Source organism: Phocoena phocoena, chromosome 8 (genome assembly GCF_963924675.1).
Source record: "Phocoena phocoena chromosome 8, mPhoPho1.1, whole genome shotgun sequence".
In the NCBI taxonomy this organism is placed as follows: Eukaryota; Metazoa; Chordata; class Mammalia; order Artiodactyla; family Phocoenidae; genus Phocoena; species Phocoena phocoena.
In genome coordinates, this window is record NC_089226.1 from 109,682,196 (window position 1) to 109,705,381 (window position 23,186).

General features: G+C 58.7%; 1 protein-coding gene across 1 annotated transcript; it reads right to left on the minus strand.

Moving 5' to 3' along the window:
• Window positions 1-7,408: 7,408 nt before the first annotated feature.
• On the minus strand, window positions 7,409-21,707 carry EPS8L2 (EPS8 signaling adaptor L2). The gene is made up of 20 exons (XM_065882497.1): window positions 21,664-21,707; window positions 21,501-21,556; window positions 20,635-20,699; window positions 13,435-13,596; window positions 12,874-13,023; window positions 12,705-12,784; window positions 12,405-12,547; window positions 12,252-12,322; window positions 11,987-12,113; window positions 11,706-11,794; window positions 11,530-11,604; window positions 11,172-11,320; window positions 10,921-11,053; window positions 10,694-10,806; window positions 9,231-9,336; window positions 8,479-8,592; window positions 8,128-8,197; window positions 7,824-8,004; window positions 7,579-7,711; window positions 7,409-7,492 (listed from the first exon to the last, which is right to left on the minus strand). Exons 1-20 carry the CDS (start codon window positions 21,705-21,707, stop codon window positions 7,409-7,411), a joined length of 2,145 nt encoding a protein of 714 aa, XP_065738569.1.
• Window positions 21,708-23,186: the final 1,479 nt, after the last annotated feature.

Below are 23,186 nucleotides of genomic sequence, written 5' to 3' on the forward strand. Positions count from 1 at the left end.
GAAGACCCAATACAGCCAAAAATAAATTAATTAATTAATTTAAAAAAATTTAACACTTCGCATCAAAGGACACAATCAACCGGGTGAAAAGGCAACCCATACGAAGACAGAGAGAGTGGCATGGACATATACACACTACCAAATGTAAAATAGATAGCCAGTGGGAAGCAGTCGCATAACACAGGGAGATCAGCTCGGTGCTTTGTGTCCACCTAGAGGGGTGGGATAGGGAGGGTGGGAGGGAGGGAGACGCAAGAGGGAGGAGATATGGGGGTGTATGTATATGTATAGCTGATTCACTTTGTTATACAGCGGAAACTAACACATCATTGTAAAGCAATTATACTCCAATAAAGATGTTTAAAAAAAAAAAAAGAAAAGGCAACTCATGAGTACAGGAGAAAAAAATGTCAAATCGTTATATCTGATGAGGGATTGGTATCCAGAATGTATAGAGAACTCCTAAAACTCAACAACAAAAACCAAACAACCCGACTCAAACATGGGCAAAGGACTTGACTAGACATTTCTCCAGAGACACACAGGTGGCCATAAACACATGAAAAGATGTCTGACGTCACCAATCACCAGGGAAACGCAAACTACAACCACAGAGAGATATTACCTACACCCAGGAGGACGGCTATTCTCACAATAACAGAAAACAACAAGTGCTGGCGAGGACGTGGAGAAATTGGAACCCTCTTGCACTGTTGGTGGGAAGGTAAACTGGTTCAGCCACTATGGAGAACAGTATGGAGTTTCCTTAAAAAACAAAAGATAGAGCTACCACACGATCCGGCAATCCCACTTCTGGGAGTATCCTGTCGACCAAAAAACAGTGCAGGAAGCTGCAAATTAGAAAAGAGAGTTTATGTGGGTCTTAAAGGTTGCAGTTCAGGAGATACAGACTCGGGTAAAACTGAAAGAGTGTTCTGGGGAAGAGGGAGAGTCAGGGCCTTATAAAGGCAAAAGCCACCAGGTTGTGAAGTTGTCTGCTGAGAATTCTGATTGACTCTGGCGTGAGTCAGGGAATATTTGTCCTTAAGGAATCACGAGTTATCCTAGGGTGAGGGTCCAATAAGTACGTGAGTTTCTGGCAGATGCTCTGATGTCTGCATGAGGACAGCGAGCGGTCAAACGGTCCGATTCCATCCAGGCTGAGATGTGCGTAGGCCTCGCTACCTCGATGGCTCCCCGGCTCAATTTTCACGTGTGCTTTTAGCAAACCCCACCCCGCTTTCATTTTCCTTCCACAATCCCCAAAGGACTTGAAAGCAGAGCCTCGAGCTCTGTCTTCACCCATGTTCACCCATCATTCACAACAGCTAAAAGTTGGAATCAACCCAGGTGTCTGATGACGGATGAATGGATAAAAGACACATGGTACAACCGTATACGATATTGTGATTTCTAATCAATACAAACTTTGTGTCCCTGTTTCCTGGCGGACAGCTCCCAGAGCCCTGCTCTGAGTAACAGGAACATCTTTCGTTACAATATTTGGTCTTCTGGCCTCAGTCCCCGTAATCCCTCAGAGCCACGAAGTGAAATGGGTGTTATTCATAACAAGCCTCTTTGCACCACTACTGGGTTTATGGTAAGAGGTGACTACTGGAAATCCCCTAAGGATGGGGATATGGTTGCCAGGGAAACCAACCACGATTAGAGGGTTGGAGCCTCCATGAAAACCCCAAAGATGGGGGTTCAGAGAGCTTCCAGGTTGGGGCCTTCCACGTGCCAGGCCCCAGATTCCACAGGGACAGAAGCTCCTCTGTTGGGAACCCTTCCAAACCTTGCCTTATATACATATCTCTCCATCTGGCTGTTCATTCATATCCTTTAATATCCCTTATAATAAACCCACAATCTAGTAAGTAAACTGGTTTCCTGAATTCTGTGAGCCGCTCTAGCAAGTGAATCCAACCAGAGGAAGGGGTCGTGGGAACTTCCGATCTGTAGTCAGTTCGTGAGAAGCACAGGTGACCTTGGATTGGCGGCTGAAGTGGGGTCTCTCTTTCTTGTCTCTGAGCACCTCTCCTGTGGGTTCTGCAGCTTCTGTCTCTCCCGCTCCCCACACCCCTGGGGGTGTCCTCTGGGGACATCCCAGCACGGCCTGGTGGTACCCTGGGCCTCAGCCCGCATCCACTCTGCCCATCTGAGAGGTGAAAGTGGTTTCTGTGCCTTTTCTGAGGGCCGAGTTCAAGTCTCTGCTCAGGGACAGGCGCAGAGAACACCCTCCCCAGCTTTGCCCAGTTCCTGTCTCTGTCCTTGGTTGTCAGTCTCCCAGTAGATTCCATATCAATGATTCTTATGCTTTTGGGCCTCAGGACACTTTTATTATTTATTTTAAATTTATTTATTTATAAAATATTTATTCATTTATTCATTTATTTTAGTTGCACTGGGTCTTAGCTGTGGTACACGGGATCTTCTTTGCAGCATGCATGTGGGATCGAGTTCCCCAACCAGGGATCGAACCCAGGCCCCCTGCATTGGGAGTGTGGAGTCTTATCCACTGGACCACCGGGGAAGCCCCCTCAGGACACTTTTAAACACTTAAAAATTACTAAGGCCCCCAAAGAACTTTTACTTATGTGTGTTATCCATCCATATTTACTGTATTAGAAAATAAAACTATGAAAATTTAAAGACCTGCATTTATTCTTCCTTTTAAAATAATGATGACAGACTTGTAGAAACCATCTATACCATGGTTTACCCCAGCTGATCCTCTAAACTCACTTCCAACCCTCTAAGTGCTCACCAATCCTGAACGAATTATGTCTTGAAATTTGCCTAATTCTAATCCAGACCCCAAACCTCACACACCCCTTACCCTTGCCCCCCAGATCCTGCTAAGACTCTCAAGGTAGCTTTCTCGATCTGTCCCTTGGTAGCATTTTGGGGAGCCAGCATTCAACACATAAAGAATAGATTTCTGAGAAATAGTTTTTTGAAAATTCAGTAGGAAGCGTGGCATGAATACATGTTTCTGCGAACCTCCCTGACGTCAGGCTTCTCAGCGGCAGCTGGACGTCGTCACCGCGTCTGTCTTCGGTCAGTTGGGAAATGTCGTCTTGGTCGAAGCATCCGGAGAAAAGCCGGCCTCGCCCAGACTTGCAGCTGGAAAGGCAGGAGCACATGAACAGCCTTTTGGGATCCTCGCGGACTTTCTCCTCTGCTCCGACACCAAACCCCAGCACGTGGCGTCTCTCGGGGTGGTTGCAGTCTGGACCAGGAGCCCACCCCGTGCACCGCTCACTGGGGCTCCGGGGACCCTCAGTCCGTCTCGCTCCGTGGACGGGTCTCTGGCCGCCGTGATGCTGTAACATGGCGCATCGGTCGTTTGGAAAACGCTGGTTCAGAGCCTCCCATTCCGTGTCCACGTGGAACTCACACCATCACATGCTCGGAGAAAGGCCTTCAGGTCGGGAAGCCGTCTCGCTGATGCTGGCACGTTCCAAAATTCTCATTCCCACTAGAGAGCTCGAGTTTACTGTGGCAACAAAGACTGTCTGCTGTTTTTCTCATTTTGGAGAAAACGTCTGCCAAGAACCCCGGTGTGAACAACGACGGCCCGTCGGTCAGTGGTTCTCACCCCTCGCCCGTCACCCGAGCCCAGCGCAGCGGGACGCTGGCACCACGGCCCAGACTGAGGTCAGTTAAATTCGGAGCGTTTGCTGAAAGCGCTTCTTTCCCTGGGAGAGTGTGTGGGGAAGACGGGGGGCCCTGCCCCGTGGCCACCCCGGGATCCTTGCTGAGCCAACAGCTTCACCCACTGGGGCTTTTGTGCCATCTGTGCCACGGGAGCCCAGTGAAAACGGCAGCTCACCTGGTGTTAGCTTCCGAGTCTGCGGTAACAAAGTATCATAACCTGCACGGCTTAAACACCAGGAATTCACTGTCTTCCAGTCTTGGAGGCTGGAAGTCCAAGGTCAGGTGTTGGCGGGGTTAGCTCGTCTAGGGCTGTGAGGGAGCATCTGGTCCAGGCCCCTCCCCCAGCCTTGGTGGTTTGCTGCAATTTTTTTTTTTTTTTTTGTGGTACGCGGACCTCTCACTGTTGTGGCCTCTCCCGCCATGGAGCACAGGCTCTGGACGCGCAGGCCCAGCAGCCATGGCTCACGGGCCCAGCCGCTCCGCGGCATGTGGGATCCTCCCGGACCGGGGCACGAACCCGTGTCCCCCGCATCGGCAGGCGGACTCTCAACAACTGTACCACCAGGGAAGCCCTGCTGCAACCTTTGATGCTCCCCATCCTGTAGAAGCAGCGGCCTGACCTCTGCTTCCATCTTCAGGTTCGGGTTAGACTTCTCTGTGTGTATGTCTATGTCCAAATGTCCCTTATTTATAAGGATACTAGCCATGTTGGGTCAGGACCCACCCTCATCACCCTATCCTATATGAATCTGGGGGGAAACAATTCAACCCGTAATATACCACTGTCTTGTTATGCAGCTTGTGTAGCCTCCAGGGCCCCCCAGGGACCTGTGGACCCCACCTGGAACGCCGCACCGTGCGGTTTAACTACTGAACAGGTCGAGAGCTTCTCAGCTCTAATTTTGCCTCTCGCGTTAGCCTGACACTTCAGGATGTCAATCGCGGTGGGGCCGGGTGATTGGTCGGGACCCTTTTCATGCTTTCGTGCCGTCCTCACCTGTGAAGCCGACCCTGCCGAGCACAGGTGACAGGTGTACCCCTCACCTCTATTCTGTTCCCAGCAGCTTGATGTAGGTGTGAAGACATCTCACACCCTAGGCTATTTTGTGCAGTAACCTTTTGGTGAATTAAATATTTTGAAAACGTTAAAAAGAAAGGAAAAAGAAGAAGCTCCACCCAAAATGTCATGGGAAGCCGCTCTTGCCTCCTGGCCGGGCCTGTGTACGGGAGGAGAGGAGGGGACACAGGGCCATGCCACGCGGGTGGGAGGAGGGCCACAAAGACGAGCTTGTCCCCAAGACAGAGACGGCCTTGTTGTGGGGGACATTTGCTGGAGGCACAGCCGGGTGCAGAGCGGGTGCTGGGCGGGCAGCTCCCCAGTGTGACGTTCCCCACTCCACCCATGGTCAGATCCCCCGCAGCCTCCACTGGGGCTGGTGCCATCCAACCCTCCCTCTGCCCTGCTTGACCAGGGCAGGGTGGGAGGTGGGGACGTGAGTGGTTAGGGACACGCATCAGGCCAAACTGCATTGGAACCCAGGCCCTGACCCACTCTGGGGCTCCAGGCAGGGGACCTGGCCCCTCTGTGCCTTGTTCTTGGGAGGGTGGGGAAGCCCCTCCTGGGAGCCCAGAGGCCTGAGCAGAGAGGCGGGGCCGGGGCATCTCAGAGCAGCTCCTGGGTAGTGAAGTCTGGCCTGGGGCCCCGGGGGAGAGGGCACTGAGGTGCTCCTCCCCGCTCTGAGGCAGGGGCTCAGCCAAGCAGGGGGCAGGGCAGGGTGTGGGGAGGCTGTCAGGTCCGGGTTCCCCACTGCTGGCTGCTCTGGACCAGCAGGGTCTGTGGGTTTCTGGAGGAAGGCTGATGCCCTCAGCCCTCCCTTTTCATCTTGGCTCCTTGTCTGTGGAGTCCTGCCCAGGCCTGGGAGGACAGAGCCTCCTCTCGTGGCCTGGGCTTGTGGGGAGAACCTTCCTTTCCCGGGGAGAGGGGGCCGTGGTGGTCAAGTCTCGGTGTAGCCCAGAAGGCCCCAGACACCCCCAGTTGCCCTTGACTGGGCTCTGCTGGACAGACTCGGCCCAGCACGGCCTGTCCCAGTTGGGAGTCGGGGTTTCCGAGGCCTGGCCCAGAGAGGGACAGTCGGCCCACCATCTCCCACCGTGAAAGGTACAACCTGCCTCTGGGTCCAAGCTTCCTGTGGTTGCCCATCAGGTAGAGACCCCAGAACCGAGGCCTCTGGACACCCTGATCCAGGGTGGGTCCACCGGCTGCTTTGGGGATATGCAGGTCAGACGCCCCTGAGCTAGCCAGGTGCTAGGGCGCCCCGGCCGTCACACACCACAGCGGGCAGGGCCGCCAGCAGAGAGCACCAGAGGCCTCCAAGGGTGGGGCCCAAGTTCGCTCATGGCCAGGTGGCCGGAAGCCTGCGTGGTGCGGACAGCTGCCCACCGTGTGCTCAGGGACCCCTCCGCTCCTGCACGGACCCCGTCCCAGCTGGCCATCTGACCGGCCCTGCAGGCCCACGCCCTCTTCTGGGGCAACTCCCTCAGCTTGGGCTAAGCTCTCTAAATCTAGCTTCCGTCTTGCTCCTGTGACTCACGCCCCCTCCCTCCCTGGAGGCTTGGCAGCCCTGCTCCCCACTACTGCCACTCGGGCCTTCCGACGGACATCAGTGGGCAGGGCCCCCCTCTCAGCCCCCAGCTCCCAGGAGTGTCCTCTGGGCCCTCTCGCAAGGGTGTGGAGGGGAGGGTGTCCTGGGCCCCCCACTTGGGTCAAGGAGTGAGCAGCTCACTGGGAACATGCCCAGCCCCGCCTGGCCACAGCCTGCCTCTGCTCGGGAGCTCTTCCAAAGGCGCAATCCCGGGGGGCTCCAGGAGACAGACAGACAGACACAGGGCTGCTGGGAGGCTTAAGTGCTTTAATGATATGGATTCTGAGCCGTGGTCACCTTTCCTCGCTGGGGTGCGACCCGCAGAGTCCAAGGCTCCAAGATCCACCCCCCAGCACACAGCACGCCAGGCAAGGCTGGCCTGAAACTTGCTCAGAGAAAGTTCCCTTCCGGCTCTGCGGAGGGGGGAGCGGGCAGGGCTGGGGTGGGGGTGAGGGGTGCCCAAGGCCAGAACTCGGGTGAGTGGTGTTCAGTCCATCCTTGATCCTCCAGGTGGTGAAGGGAGAACGGCATGCCCCCCACCCCCGTGGGGCCGGAGTCCCCCAGCCCACCCAGTTCAGAGCCAAGGGCAGCTGGGTGGCTGGGGTCTGCTGCCCTGGTGGCCGGCAGCCGGCCAACTGGAGGTATGAGGATGCAGAGGTGGCAGGGGGCCGTGGGGACGGCGGCAGGGCCTGAGTCACCTGCGCTGGGAGAAACCCCTGTGTGGACGGAGGCGGCCAGAGGAAAGTCCCTTGCCCCCTCCCAGGGTGCGTGTGTGGGTTCTGTGGCCTCAGGGAGAGCTGTGGGGAAGGGCAGGGCCGGGTCTGGGACCGGCACAGCTCTGGCCTCAGCGGGCGGGCGGACGAGGGGCTGGCACCACCTGGTGGCAAGTTTGGCTACGGTGGGCATCGGGGCAGGTGGGGAGTGTGGGCCGGGGCACCGCTGAGCTGGAGGACAGGCCCCATGTGCCACGAGGCGGGCGAGCCGGTCCCCCCCAGCCGGCACGACTCTCCGTCCGAGTCCACGGTCCGAAATACGTACACGTACAAAAATAATACTCCAGCCGCGGAGGCGGGCCCCGCCGCGGGCCGTGTGCCCTGCCGCGGGCCTTAGCTGTCTTCCTCCGCCCGCCTCTGGTTCTTGGAGTGGAACTTGCTCATGAGCTCCTCCAGCTCCGACCCGCCTTGCTGCTTCTGGGGGAGCCGGGGGACCCGCAGGTCAGTGTCCCGCCAGCCCCCCTTCCCGGGGCGCGCGGGGAGCGAAGGGCGGGGCGGCTCACCTCCAGGACGGCCTTCTGCACGGTGAGCTGGCTGTACACGCGGGCGCCCTCCTCCCCGCACACCTTCCGCAGCTCGTCCTTGTTGAGCGAGAAGAGCTGGGGCCCAGTCAGGATGCCCAGGTTCTCCACGATCCTGGGGGCGGGGGGCAGGGGGCCGGGAGGGGGGCGTGAGGGCGGGGCCCTGACCGTGGGCGTGGCGGCCGCCGCGCCCGCCCCCTGCCCGCCCCGTGCGCCCCTCGGCTCACCGGGCGCTGAAGGCCTTGGCTTCCAGCCAGGCGCGGACCTCGAGGGGGCCGGACTCGTAGGTGAGCGGCAGGTGCACCGGCTGGCTGCGCTCCACGCGGAAGTGCCGCGTCGGCTGCGCCTTGATGTGGCTGATCTTCTTGATGAGCTCGTCGTTGACCTCGTCCATGTGATGCATCAGCTCTGCGGGGCGCCACGGCTCAGGCCTGCCCCGCGCGTACCCGGGGCTCCCCTCCCCACCGCCTCCCGCGCTGGCTCTGGGCCCCCCCACCCCCGCCCGTAGGGTCTGTCGGCCCCATCCCTCACCGCCTTTGTTCCCGGCAAAGCCTGCGGTCAGCTTGTGGGTTGGGCTGGCAGGACCCCAGTATTTCACCCCCTGCAGGGTGAACAAGAGGGGCGGTGGGGGCGCCGTTAGGTCAGCTTATCATCCCTCCCGGCACCTCTCCCCGCCCCTCCTCCCCCACCTCCCAGGACCTGCCCAGCCCCCCACCTTCCCAGACTCAGCCTGGAGCCGGGGAGCCCCCGCACCAGCCCCTATAGCCGCGGGGTCCAGGCTCCGGGCCCGGTCTTTCTCTGCCCACCCCCCACCAACCCCCCCCCCCCCCCACCGCCACCCGGCCTGACCCCGCAGCAGGACGGAGCAGACCTCCGCCTCACCTGCTCCAGGAGGGCGTCCTCCGGCCGGGTCTCGGCGAGGATGTTGCCCGGCACATAGCCTGCCTGGCCGCTGCGATTTCGAAGCTTCCACCACTGGTGGTCGCCTTCCAGCACCTGTGGGCGCCGCACCCCCGCATCACCCCTGACCCACAGCGCCCGCTCCGCCCCGGCCCCGCCATAGGCACCAGTGCTGGGTGCTGGGACCGCCAGTGTGAGCCCCTGTTTACCGATGGGCCAGAGAGAGTTCCAGAGTCCCCGCTGAGCCTGCTCCCCCCTCCCCATTCTACACACCCCCTCCAGGTGCCCCTGGCCCACCTGGCCTCCCACCCATCCATAGGGGCCACCCCCCTCCCCGTCCCTCCCAGCAGCCTCCTAAGCCTCTAGTGTGGTTGTGGATATAGACCACCCCCCCCCCCACAAGCTGCTCCACTTTCTGTCCCCCAGCGGGTGGCCTGGATTCAGGACACAAAACTCGGAAAGTGCCTTGAGGGGGCTCCCGGGGTGGGCATGAATGACAAGCCCCTGCTGGATTGGGAGATCCCCCACTCGGCACAGGGAGGGCCCACCCCACCCTTCAGCCCGAGCCCAGCCCAGCCCAGGGGCCCTCGGGCTCCCTCCGAGATCCCCAAGACGGGGAGGCCCCTCAGCCAGGCTGTGCTGGGGCAGGTGCCAGGCTGCTGACCCAGAGTGGAGCCCTGGGGTCAGGCAGATCCCACCTCCGGACCACCGCCCGCTCCCCGGCCCCCACTCACCTCCAGGACCTCGTCCTTGAGCACCGACAGCTCGTTCGCGTTGCGGGCTGTGAAGTCGTAGAGGACCTTGACGTACTTGGCCATGGCCGGTGCGGGTTCGTAGCCCCTGTGTGGAATGGGAGGGGCTGAGGCTCAGGGCTGGGCTGGGGTCTCTTCCTGGGCCTGGCGGAGGGCCAGGGGCAGCAGCTTCCCAGGTGAACGGCTGCGTCCTGTTCTGCGGCACAGCGGCTGCAGCTGTCAGCTGGGATGGAAACTGTGACAGCCCCGCTGCGTCTGGGGCCCCCTGCGTGGGGGGGCGGTGGAGGCGGATGGGATGCAAGGGTCTGTGGGCACAGCAAGGCCTGCCCTGCCCTAGCCCCTAGCCCTGGAGGCCGAGGGGTCTCCAGGTCCAGCCCCCCAGGGGATCTAGAGCCAGGCGTGTACCCAGATGGCCAGCTGGGACGGGGTCCATGGAGAAAGGACAGGCCGTCCCTGGAAAGTGGCTGACCATCGGGGGAGGGCCGGATGCTTTCAGAGCCACAGTCCCTCTGGCACTGCAGACACGATGCAGGGCCGCCCGTGGGCTGCAGGGTCCCAGGGTGTCCCAGCTCCTGCACGGAGCAGGCCTGTGCCTGCCACCCGTGCTGGGCCATCCCTTCTGGTCAGTCTGGCCCCTGATCACGAGGGCACCCCTCATACGGGTGCAGGGCTCGGGACCCTGGGGAAGTGGGGGCTCTGGGGCTGGGGCAGCCTCTGGGGCCCTGGTGGGGGGCTGTGTCAGGATTGGCCAGGGTGGACTGGTCAGGGGCTGGAGGTAAAAGGATGAAAATGATTCTTGAAGGTGGCCCCAGGCCAGGGACCAGGGCATCAGGCTGGTGGGGCACAGGGAGGGGCACACTTGTTCAAAACATGGATTCCAGGCCCCCCCCCTCCTGAGACTGAATCCTGGGGTCTGGTGGGTAATGAGCTCCCCAGGCAGGTCCTGGGCCAGGACTGAGAACAGAAAGTAGGAGGGGAGGGGAGGAAGGATGGGGACTCCCCCAGGCCCTGGGGCTGTAAGACGTGGTCTGTGGAAATGTGTGCGGCCAGAGGGAGAGAGGCCGTTCCCACCCAGACCATCGGTCTCCTCCTCCGGCTCTGAGGCTGGGCCTAAATCAGCCCCACCAGGGCAACTGGGATCGTTGAGACCATTTAAGTTCAGTGGTTTAGTACATTTCTAACCGTGATTCTAAAGCGTAAACGTGGAGAAACAAAAAGAGATGACGTATTAGGTACGTCATCTAAGCACTTTATGGGTGCTTTCGTCATTTTCCCCTCAACTGTACACCACAAAGTTGAAAGGAAACCCGTCTCTAGTGTGGAAAGCGGTATTTTGACCGTCGTGAAAAAGGCGTTTGCTGCCACCTGGTGGCAGTGTACCCACAGCCGAGCCTCCGTGATTTGAGGGGTGAGCGTCACACTCCCTCACTTTGAGCAGAGCTTACCTGTGAGCATGTGAGGAGCTGACGTGGGGGAGGACGTCTCCCTGGGGTGTGGGCTCAGATGCGAGGCCATGCTTTGGGGAGTTTCTGAAGGACGTGCGGCTCACTGGAGTTGGCTGTGAGGAAGCGGACACTGGGACTTGGTGTGAAGCAGGGGCTGGGCCAGGAGGGCGGGGTGGTGAGGGCAGTGGGCGGGGGTGGAGTACAAGCGGGGCTGCAGGCGCTCTGACCTCATCACTGGGGGCTGACGCCAGCCCCTCCACCTCCCAGGGGGCCTCCTGCAGCACGTCCAGTGGTGGCTCCCAGCCGCTCTGGAACTTGGGCACGTAGGGGGGCACCTGCGGCTCCCGAGGCCACTCGGAGCTGGGGAGGGAGGTCCTGGGGTCAGCTGGGCCCACCCACCAGAGCTGGCCCCACCCAGGACCCCCAGCCCGCCCGCCGAGGGACCCATCCTGGTGTGCGCCCCATGCCACCACCCTACCGGGGTCGTGTCCAGGTCTCCCCCAGGGACTCCCACAGCGTCATCTCCTTGGGGACCAGGTGGCCGCGCAGGAAGCCCACAGTGTCTCGGGAGAGCAGGGGGCTGTAGACGGAGCGAGCAATGTCTGGGCCACCACAGGTGCTGACGATCTGGGGCACAGCGGGGCATCAGAGGCCCCCTCCCACCTGCGCCTGCCTGCGACACCACGGGCCTGCCCACTGCGCCCCCCACTCCGAGTGCAGACGCCGGCCCCAGCCCACTGCCCAAGGTGGGCCCTTGCTTCCCCCCAAGTCAGGGGCAAGCCCCCCAGGCCCCTGCTCCCCCGCCCCGGCCCCTGCCTCCCCCCAGCCCCAGGCACCAGATCCAGAGGCCCGAAGAGGAAGTGCACCAGCTCGGCTGCGCTAGGATTCTGGATGTGCTTCTGCAGCTTGGCCTGTGGGCAGGGAGCAGGCCGACCTGTGGGGTGGCGCCAGGGACAAGGCACCCCACCCACAGTAGCAGCTCGGAGGGACGGGGGCGGGCCGCTGTACTCACGAGCAGGTTGATGGCCAGCTTGGTCTTCCGGAAGCAGTCAACAAACTCGGCCTCGGAGGGGGGCCGTGCTCGCAGCGTGAGGACGCCCTCTGGACAGGGGGTTGGCGGGTGAGCCTGGCCGGCCCGTCGCTGCCCCGGCGGGTCTGGCCTCCGTCTAGCGTTCCCCACCCGCTGAGACTGGGCCTTGCTCCACTCAGTGGCCACTGGGCTCCCCACCTCCACTCCTGTGTCCGCCCCGACGCCCCTCCCCTGTCCGGCGCCCCCCACCCCCTGCCCCGCACCTGCCGGCCCCTTCTTCCCCTTCTTCTTTCCCTTCTTGCGCTGGTTCAGCTGCTTGAAAGCCTCCGCAGCCTTCTGCAGCCGAGCCACGAACCACTCGATGTCGTCCAGGGCGCAGTTGAGGATTTGCTGGGGTCGGAGCAGGGGCAGGGGTCAGCCTCCGGAGCCCCACCCGCTGCAGGGACACCCCCACCCGCTGCCTCTTGGCCCCTGGCCTGGCCCCAGGAGCCCGGAGTGGGTGGGAGGTCCTGCCGGCCCGAGACCCACCGTCTCCTTCTCGATCTTCTGAGCCAGCACGGCCCTCGGTTCCTCGTCCTGCGACTCCCAACGGCGAAAGCCTGCTCGGGAGCAGAGCTGCTGCTGACTGAGCCTCCCCACCCCAACCCTGCTGCCGCCCCCAGCCCATCCCCCTCGGCCCACCTGGGTCTCCGAGCGGCATGGGCAGGCCCACTCGGTTCTTGGTGGAGGGCGAGTCCCTGCCGTGGCGCTGGAAGGGGATGGGGGTCGGGCCCTGGGCCGGGGGCAGGACGGACTGCCGCTGCCGGATCTTCTCCTGGTGGCCCCTGAAGTGGGACGAAGGGCCGCTGAGCCTGGCCGCGGCCCCAGCCCCAGGCCCGGCCCCTCCCCCCTCCCCTCCTCCCCCCTCCCCTCCTCCCCCCTCCCCTCCTCCCCCCTCCCCTCCTCCCCCTCCCCTCCCCCCACCCCTCCTCCCCCCCCTACTTGAGGGTCTGTGGCCGCATCTTCTTCCCCAGGCGGCAGTCGGCCAGCGCGCTCTCGATGTCCTCGTGCACCAGCTCCGCCTGGGGGGACGGGGCGTCAGGCTGGCTCTCCGGAGGGATCTGGGCTCCCCGCCCCGCGCCTATCCCGCCCCCCACTGCCCGGCCCTCACCTCCACCTCGTCGCAGTGGAAGAAGTGGACGTCGGGCTTGCTCTGGTCTGAGTCCTGGCACACAAGCAGAAGCACCGATGGGTAGCGTAGCTGGTTCAGCACCGTCTGGCTGTGCCGCACGGTCGGCAGTGGGAAGTTCTCCAGCTCCTCCTGGGGGACAGGCGGCTGGGACCAGGCTCGCCATGGTGCATGGCGAGAGTCCCAGACACAGAGGAGGGCTCACGGCCATGGGCACGGGGAAGACCCGAGGAGCGGATGCCGGGGACACGGGCTGACTGTGGGCGTGGCCTGTGGCGTTCACGCCACGGACATGGCACGGAAAAGGAACGTGGCCTGGACATGGACACGGACCCCACGGGGCAACGTGCACACAACGGGCCCCGCCTCGGTACAGCCGGTGGAGAAGCTCTGCAAGGTAGATGTGTCCCTGTGTGACAGGGCTCCCCTGCACTCTCGGCCCTCGGCCTGCTCCCTCTCCCACAGAGGCCCAGTGTGTCTGGGTCACTGCCTGTGCCTGCCTTGCAGGATGGGCGAACGCCCTCCCTCCTGTTGCCACCATACCTGGGATTCGATGTCCAGCAGCCGCAGCGACTGGTCATTGACCTGCAGCAGCATCTCCTGTGTCCAGATCTTCTCCTTGGAGCTCAGCTGTACCAGCTTCCGGATGGCATCTTCCACGGACACAATGGCCTCACTCTTGTCCATGATGAACGTGGCCAAGTGCTGGGTGGGCAGGCAGGGGGTCACTCTGGGTGGAGCCTTCCTGGTGCCAAGAACCAGGGCCAAGGGGCTGTGCCCTGGGGCTCTGAGGGGCTAGGGCCAAACTTGGGGGTCTGAGGGGGTCACAGCCAGCCCCGGGGGTCTGAGGGGCCATGGCCAGCCTTGGGGGTCCGAGGGGGCCACGGCCGACCCTGGGGGCCTGAGGGGGCCACGGCCAGCCCTGGGGGGTCCAAGGGGGCCACAGCCAACCCTGGGGGTCTGAGGGGAACATCCCTGCCCTGGGGGTCTGAAGAGACAAAGCCCCACCTTGGGGGTCCTCTGCTCTCCTTGGGGGATGTCTGTGGGGGCCATGGACGTGCCCTGGCAAACCCCTTGGCAGCCCTACACACACAGCCCCCAGCCCACCCACATCTGCCAGTGGGCTCCAGGACCAGGCTCCCTGCCCCTCCAGCGGCCCTGGTGCAGGCTCACGACAGGGCCTTGACACATGCCACCTCTGCCCGAGCCCGGTCTCCCCCAGCCCGCTCTTCCTTCCGGACTGTGCGCGGGACACTACCTTCCTGCCTGCCTGGCCACGGGCTCACCGTCAGCACGCCCCCGACCTGCCCTCGTGTTTATCATCATCCGACTCTATGCTGGACACGACATGCTTCTTCGTTTGCTGTCTGTCTGCTGCCTCCCCGGTGCCTGTGGCAGTGCTGGGCCCCCAGCAGGCCCCCAGTGAATGTGATGGGAATGAACGAGCAGCCCGTGGGGACCCCTGGCCCGCCCCGCTCCTCTCTCTCCAAGCCTGGCTCAGGCCCCTCCTCCTTCCAGGATCCCCCATGTGTCCTCGCTGACCTTTGCTGACTTCAGTAGACAATGCTGGGGCAGCTGGGTGAACACTCCCAGAAACTCCAGGCAGTTAAGGCTTAACCACAGAACATGGAAGCAGGAAAGTGCTAGTAGGAAATACTAGGTAACTTCTGATAATCTCAGGAAGGCCTTCTTCACTGGGGGGCTTTACTAAGCAAGGAAGACAGTCCAGATGCTCAGAAGACAAGGCCAGGACGTCCCCGGCGGTCCAGTGGATAAGACTCCGCGCTCCCAATGCAGGGGCGTGGGTTCGATCCCTGGTTAGGGAACTAGGATCCCGCATGCCACGCGGTGGGGCCACGAAAGAAAAAAGGTAATAAAAAGACAAGACCAATAAATTTGACTTAATAAAAAAAAAAATTTCTGCCTGAAAAAAAGTACCCCATACAAAGTATATAAAAAAACCCACAGATATAATACTAGATGTAATGGAGGCGATGTAGGCTAATTTTCTTGATACAGGAAAAGGCCAACATGCATTACAATGACAGTTCTTACTTTGTTAAAAGCTCTATTTTGTTTAATAATTAAGGATACCAACGATAAATGAAAAAAGAATGAAAGAATATGTAAATAAGTAAAAGATTAACAGCTCAATAGAAAAATTGACAAAAGGTATGAACACAGAGTCTATAGGAAAATAAATATAAGTAACCTTTTAATATAGAAAATTATACACAGGGGAATTTCCTGGTGGTCCAGGGGTTAGGACTCTGCGCTTTCATTGCTGAGGGCCCGGGTTCAATCCCTGGTTGGGGAACTAAGATCCCACAGGCTGCACGGTGCGGCCAAAAAGTATATATATATATACACACACACGTATATATGCAGACTCATTCAATACAAGAATTGCAAATTGAAGCTGGAGACTATGACTTTCGGAATGAGTTTTCGCTTATTCTGTTGCCAGCACTAACAAGCCCTTGTGGGTTACACTGGCTGGTTAAGACGTGGAGAAGGAGGAACCCTTGCTCCGCACTCGCCTGGCTGCTCTGGGGAGGAGTTGATGACACTGGACCAGCCCACATGCTTCCCTCTTACAATCTCAAGGCAACCTGCACACGTGTAGAATGTGGCACGGGTACAAGGCTGCTCCCTGCACAACTCTTGGAGGCCAACCTACATGTCCATGGGCAGGTTAGAAAGAGACTGGGCAGGGGAATTCCCTGGTGGTCCAGTGGATAAGACTCCGCGCTCCCAATGCAGGGGACCCGGGTTCGATCCCTGTTCGGGGCACTAGATCCCACATGCACGCTGCAACTAAGAGTTAGCATACCGCAACCATGAGCCTGCATGCTGCAACTAAAAGATCCCGCATGCCGCAACGAAGATCCCACATGCCGCAGGCAACTAAGCCCACGTGCTCTAGAGTCTGCATGCCACATCAAGAGAGAAGCCTGTGTGCAGCAACTAAGATCCAACGTGGCCATAAACAAATCAATAAATATTTTTAAAAAGAAAAGGAAAGAGAGAGAGTGGGCAGAAACGTGTGGTGACGCTCAGGCAGCCGGTCTGTCTGCATGGGGCACACGGTCAGCAAAACACTGCACAGCCGAACCGTCCCAACCACGCTGCCCACGCGCTCCAAGCGACTGAGAACATACAGAGCGCATTCTCTGCCCAGAACGGGATTCCATTAGAAATCAATAACAGAATGAAAACTACAAACCCTATTAATTGGAAATTAAGCAACACACTTCTAAATAAATCATGGGTCCATATTTGTAGAAATCAAACAGCACACTTTTCAACAACAGATGAGTGAAAGAGGAAATCACAGGGGAAATTAGAAAACATCTAGAGACAAATGAAAATAGAAACACAACATATCAAAACTTATGGGATGCAGCAAAAGCAACGTTAAGGGGAAATTTATACCTATAAATGCTTAAAAAGAAGAGAAGTCTAAACAACCCATGGGTCAAAGAAGTTACAAGAAAACTTAGAAAATGTTCTGAGTTGCAGCAACATGGGTGGACCTAGAGATGATCATACTAAGTGAAGGAAGTCAGGGGCTTCCCCGGTGGCGCAGTGGTTAAGGCTCTGCCTGCCAATGCAGGGGACATCGGTTCGAGCCCTGGTCTGGGAAGATCTCACATGCCGCGGAGCAACTAAGCCCATGTGCCGCAGCTACTGAGCCTGCGTGCCACAGCTGCCGAAGCCCATGAGGCTAGACCCTGCGTTCCACAACAAGAGGAGCCACCGCAATGAGAAGCCCGCGTACCACAACGAAGAGTAGCCCCCGCTCACTGCAACTGGAGAAAGCCCACGCGCAGTGACGAAGACCCAACGCAGCCAAAAATAAGTAAATAAATTTATTTTTAAAAATAAATAAGTGAAGTAAGTCAGACAGAGAAAGACAAATATCATAGGTTATCACTCATATGTGGAATCTAATTTTAAAAAAATGATACAAACGAACTTACTTACACAACAGAAACAGATTAACAGATTTCGAAAAAAACCTTATGGTTACCAAAGGGGAAAGGTGGGGAAGGGATAAAGTAGGAGCTTGGGATTAACGTACACACACTACTATATATAAAATAGATAACCAACAAGGACCCACTGTGTAGCATAGGGAATTATATTCAATATCTTGTAATATTGGAAAAGAATCTGAAAAAGAAGGAATACATGTATATGTATAACTGAATCACTGCTGTACATGTGAAACTAACACAACATTATAAATCAACTACACTCCAATAAAATAAAATTTTAAAAAAGAAAATATTCTGAGCTGAACAATAATAAAAACAAGCCCATCAAAACTTGTGGAAGAAAAAAAAAAAAAACTTGTGGAAGAAGATAGCTACAGCAGTACTTAGAGGGGCTTTATAGCTTTAAATGAATGGCAGAGAAGAAGAAAGACTTGATATCAATGGTCTGGGCATTCCTCTTCAGAAGCTAGAAAATGACAATCAAATGAAGCCCAGAGTAAGTGAAAAGAAGGAAACTAAGAGCAGAAACCAATGAACTAGTAAAATACACAAACAACAGAGAAAAATCAACAGAGCCCAAGGTTGGTTCTGAAAAGACTGATGAAATTGATAAACCCTTAGCAAGACTGACCAAGAAGAAAATAGAGAAAACACAAATGATCAATAACCAGAAGGAGCGAGGGGACATCACTACAGATCATATGGGCATAAAAGTGAGTTCATAATAGAAGAAAACTTCCCCCAAAGGAAGCCCTGTATTCAGGGCCTCACAGGTGGATCCTAACAAATACTTAAGAGGGAAATCACAGCAACCTTCCATAAACTCTCTCTGAAGAGACTAGAGGAGCAGGAACATTTCTCCACTCATTGTATAAGGCCAGCAGAACTCTGATACCCAAACCTGCCAAGGGCACTGCAGGAAAAGAAAATTGTAGACCAATGTTCTAATAAATATTAATGCAAAAAAATCCTTAATGGGCTTCCCTGGTGGCGCAGTGGTTGAGAGTCCGCCTGCCGATGCAGGGGACACGGGTTCATGCCCCGGTCTGGGAAGATCCCACATGCCGCGGAGCAGCTGGGCCCGTGAGCCATGGCCGCTGAGCCTGCACGTCCGGAGCCTGTGCTCCGCAACAGGAGAGGCCACAGCAGTGAGAGGCCCGCGTACCGTAAAAAACAAAACAAAACAAAACAAAAAACCTTAACAAAATAGTAGCAAATTAGTCTTGTCAAGTCAATACATGAAAAGGATAATAAACCATTAGTAAATGAAGTTTATCCTAGAAATGCAAGGTTGGTTCAACATTTTAAAAAATCAGCATGATTCATTACATTAACTATAGTAAAAACATTTCAATCGAGAAAGCATTTGATAAAATTCAACAACTTTCATGATAAAAGTTCTCAGCAAACAAAGAATGGAAAGGAACTTCCCCATTCTAGTAAAGGGTATCTACAAAAACATACAGCTTATAAAACGGGGAATTCTGAATATTCTCTTCTAAGATTGGACACAGGCAAGGATGTCCACTGTCATTACTTTTATTGAGCGCTGTCCTGGTAGTTCTAGCCAGGGGAATAAAGAAAGGAAAACAAAGTGGCTAAAATTAAGAAATTAAGTACTGTATTTTCAGACAAAATGATTGCGTACATAAAAAATCCAATGAATCTATAAGCAATTCCGGAAACAAGTAAATGAATTCAGCAAGGTCTCAAGATACTCAATCGCTATACAAAAATTCAATCGTATAAAACAAATGCTGAGACATCCCTGGCGGCGCAGTGGTTAAGAATCCACTTGCCGATGCAGGGGACACGAGTTCGAGCCCTGGTCCGGGAAGATCCCACACACCACGGAGCAACTAAGCCCGTGCCCCACAGCTACTGAGCCGGTGCGCCACAACTATTGAAGCCCACACGCCTAGAGCCCGTGCTCCGCAACAAGAGAAGCCACCGCAATGAGAAGCCTGCGTACCTCAACGAAGACCCAACGCAGCCATATAAATAAATAAATAAATAAATAAACAAACCCACAAGGCTTCGGTGCCCCCCCTCCCATTGCCACCACCTCTTACCCTCCCTCTTGGCCTCAGCTTCATCATCCGGGAGGGGTCAGCAAACCTGCCCACATCCCCAGCCTTGCTGGCTGCTGGGCAGGCAGGAGAGGTGGCCCCAGCCTGGGGTCCTTCCACAGGCTAGCTTGGACCAAAGTCTAGGAGAAGGGCTGGGAGGCCCCGCTGGCACAGGTGACTCCTCACCAAGGAGGGCAAAGTCCTTCCCACAGAGAGGTGGCAGAGCTGCCCTTGGACGCTGAGCCTGCAGCAGTCATGAGCTGACCACACAAGATGGCCCCTGCCTGCCCAGGTTGGCAGGGAGGGCTGATCAGCAACACAGCCCAATGCAAGAGCCCTAGGGACTCCCACGTCTCATTGCACCCACTGTATAGAGGAGAAAACTGAGGCTCAGAAAGCAGTGACTCACCTGGCTTCCGTGGGCATGGAGGGTTCTAAGGGGAGGGACGTTCTTACCTTCCTGGTCCAGGCCCCCCACCTTCCTGATCCAGGCCCCCCACCTTCCTGGTCCAGGGTTCCCCGCTTCCTGGTCCAGGGCTCCTCAACTTCCTGGCCCAGGGCTCCCCGCTTCCTGGTCCAGGGCTCCCCACCTTCCTGGTCCAGGCTCCTCACCTTCCTGGTCTAGGGCTCCCCACCTTCCTGGTCCAGGGCTCCCCGCTTCCTGGTCTAGAGCTTCTCACCTTCCTGGTCCAGGGCTCCCCAGCTTCCTGGTCCAAGCCCCTCACCTTCCTGGTCCAGGCCCCTCACCTTCCTGGTCCAGGGCTCCCCGCTTCCTGGTCCAGGGCTCCCCGCTTCCTGGTCCAGGGCTCCTCAACTTCCTGGTCCAGGGCTCCCCACTTCCTGGTCCAGGGCTCCCTGCTTCCTGGTCCAGGGCTCCTCAACTTCCTGGTCCAGGGCTCCCCACTTCCTGGTCCAGGGCTCCCCGCTTTCTGGTCCAGGGCTCCTCAACTTCCTGGTCCAGGGCTCCCCACTTCCTGGTCCAGGGCTCCCCGCTTCCTGGTCCAGGGCTCCCTGCTTCCTGGTCCAGGGCTCCTCACCTTCCTGGTCCAGGTTCCCCACCTTCCTGGTCCAGGCCCCCCACCTTCCTGATCCTGGGTCCCCCTCCCTCCTCCCACTTCAGCCATTCCCAGCCCTGCTGTCCTGCAGGTTTGGACGATGACCAGGAACCAGGAACTTGGCCGGCTGCCATGAGCAGGAAGGTCATTTTAAAAACGTATTTCCTGAGTTCTAAGTGTGAATTAAAAGTGACCTAGGAGCAAAGGCCTCCGGAGCTGGCGGCTCATCTAGAGTGCAGTTACCCATCTCGACTGTCCAGGCTGAGTGGGATTAGCCATCGAGGACGTCCCTGCAGGAGCTCAGAAACTCCTCCCTCCTAGTCTAGCTCCCTGTTGTGAGGCCAGGATGACAGTTTCCCTCCCACTGGGGTTTCCAGGGGCACCCAGAGCTGTCCTTGCCTTCCTGTGTTGCCCCTGGCATCCCTCTCCCTGATGTAGCTTCAGGGTTCCTGTGCCCCTCAGACCGGGAGCTCCCCAGGACTGGAGGGAGGCTCTGGGGGTGACCCCAGTACAGGCTGCCTGCTGTGGGACCACTTCTCCCCCAGCCTCAGTTTCCCCATGGGCCCGGGGACCCCAGAGCACAGAGGATAGGAGTGCCCCGTGGGGTGAGGGGCTCACCTGGACGTGGTACTGGGAGGTCTCGTGCATGATGACATTGGAGTTGGAGTACTTCTTCCTCTGTTCTGAATAAGGAGACACAGTCACTCACCCCTGACGGCAGGACCCCAGGTGGGGCCGCAGGGAGGGCAGAGTGCAGGGGAGGAGGGCTGCTCTGTGGGCCCTTTGTGGCCTCCAGGAAGGACACAAGGGCACAGAATGGAGGGATGGCCCCTCCTGGCAGAACATGGAGCTCCTTCAGTCCCCAGGAGGGACCCCCAGCTCAGAGTGGTGATGGCACAACTGTGTCTGAGGTCTGTCCTGGAGCGGATGCAGGAGGCTCAGCCTCCTTTCCTGGAGGCCCCCTGCCCACCTTCCTGCGGAGGGGTCTGGTCTAGGGCTTCCTCCAACTCTAAGAGCTCCCAGCTCCCATCTCCCTGCCTCTCCCTGTCCCTCCCTGGGGCTCCTTGCTTTCCAGAGGTGGCACTGCATGGCTGGGGGAGGGTCAGAGCTGGGGGAGGTGGGGGCCGGCCAGGCCCCGCCCTCCCAGAGCAGACACCTGGCAGTCAGTCCAGCAGGAGCCCCCGCCCCTGGAGGATCGGGTGGCGGAGAAGAGCACAGAGAATCAATATTGATGCTCCCTGAATTATTAGTAAGGCCTCTCCCCTTACTGGCTCACTGCGGGGAGGGCTATTCAGTGGCCAGAGTTTGGGGGAGGGACCTGAGCACCTGCTGGTTGACTAGGGTCCAGGGGCCTTCTCTGGGTGCCCAGGGCTGACCTACGTCTCCCCGGGGGGGGGGCCTGGCACAGCCCTGGGGAAGGGAGTGGGCAAGACCCTCCCAGCCGAGCTGGCCCCCGAGGCCTCTTGTCCTCAAACCTCACTCACCAAACAGGTCCTTGGCACTCATCTTGGCCACACCGTCAGACCGGCCCAGGCTGCCACTGCAGGGGAGGGGCTGGTGAGGGTGGGGCCCATGCCGCACCCCTCCCTGGGGACTACGGGTGGGTAGCGGGTGGTGGGGGCCTAGTGGGTGGGGGTGGGGGCTCACTTGGCAGCACCCGGGCAACAGCTCACGGACCCTGATTGGCTCATGGCGTCCTCGACGGTGGCTGGCGGTGAGAGGGCAGACCTCAGAGTGGCCTGAGTCCAGGGCTTAGTGCCTGGTCCACACCTGAGTGCACAGGGGAGCCAAGCTGACACCTTATCGTGACCTGGCCGGGGCCTTGCTACCCCAGCACAGGGCCTGGGTCCCCTCCCCATCCCTCCCTGGATCCAGGGCCTGGAGCCCCGATGGCCTGGCCAGATTCCCCAGGGTGCCTGGGCAGGCAGTCCTCAGGAAGCAGAGCCCTGCCTTCCAGACACACCAGGACCACCCCTGCTCCACAACCCAGCTGGTGTTCACTGCAGCCCCATCCCTCCCTGGACCCTCGGTCCTCTACAGGGACCCCCAGGACGTGCCAGCAGAGGGGTCCCACCCCCAGAGGTTGTCTGGAGTGGGGCTGCGAGGAAGATGTCCTGGGGGCTCTGAAGGGGGGTCGGGGGAAGAGGCACCTTCCAAGCAGAGGGAACAGCATGTTTAAAGGCCCTGAGGCAGGTGGGAGCCAGACAAGGGAGAAAGGCAGCAAGAGATGAGGCTGGAGCCCGGGACCCAGAGCCCAGAGTGAAGCGCAGACGGAGCCCACCCTCTGAGGGGTGAGCAGAGCCTGGTGCCCCTGGGCCAGGCTGACATGTCCTGTGGGATCCTGTGCTCCGTGGGGACCTCCGGGTCCACACCGTGCCACATCAGATATCACCAGTGATGCCATCCGTCTGCAGCTTCAGTGTTTAGGGGGCTGCAGGGTTGGGTCACAAGCCAGGGGTGCTGGTATCCAGGGCACCAGTGCCTGGTAGCTTGACCAGGTACTACCTACAGGGAAGGCTCCCAGGAGGTGTGAGGGACCCGGGGGCTTCAGGCTACCCCCGCCCACATGCCACCGAGGGTCCCGGCTTGGCCAGATTCCTCCGTCCATCTGTCCGTGGAGAATGTCCGGAATGCTCATGGCCTCACCTCAGTAGGTGAGCCCGAGTGTTTGCTTAATGGGATTCCTGGCGGGCTGAGCGAGGGTGCTGGGCACGTGTGTCCAGATACACACACACACCTGGGCGAAACCGAGGCCTGTGAGCACACAGACACCTAGGTCGTGACGTTCGGCCTCCCCTAGGGGGCGGGGTGGGGGGCCTCAGGGCCAGCCAGGGAGGTGGGTCCAGGCATCTGGGTTGGGGAGCAGCTGGGGGAGAGGCCACTTACGGGCCGGCTCAGCGGGGAGTAAGGGGCTTCTTCAGCTGACTGGGGTGGGGATGACACTAGACCTGAGGGCCCCAGGGCCCAGGCTGCACTTTGGTTTCACTGTGGCCATTTTCCGGGTGCAAAGGAAGTCCGAGTATGGTGCCTGGTCAGGCAGGGGAGGGGGAGGAGGCCCAGCAGGGCAGGGAGGGCAGAGGGACCAGCTCCAAGTTCAAATTCCAGCTCGCAGCTGACCGACCTTGGGGAGGAGTCAGCTTAAGGCCCAGGGAGCCAGGTGGGGCCCGGGA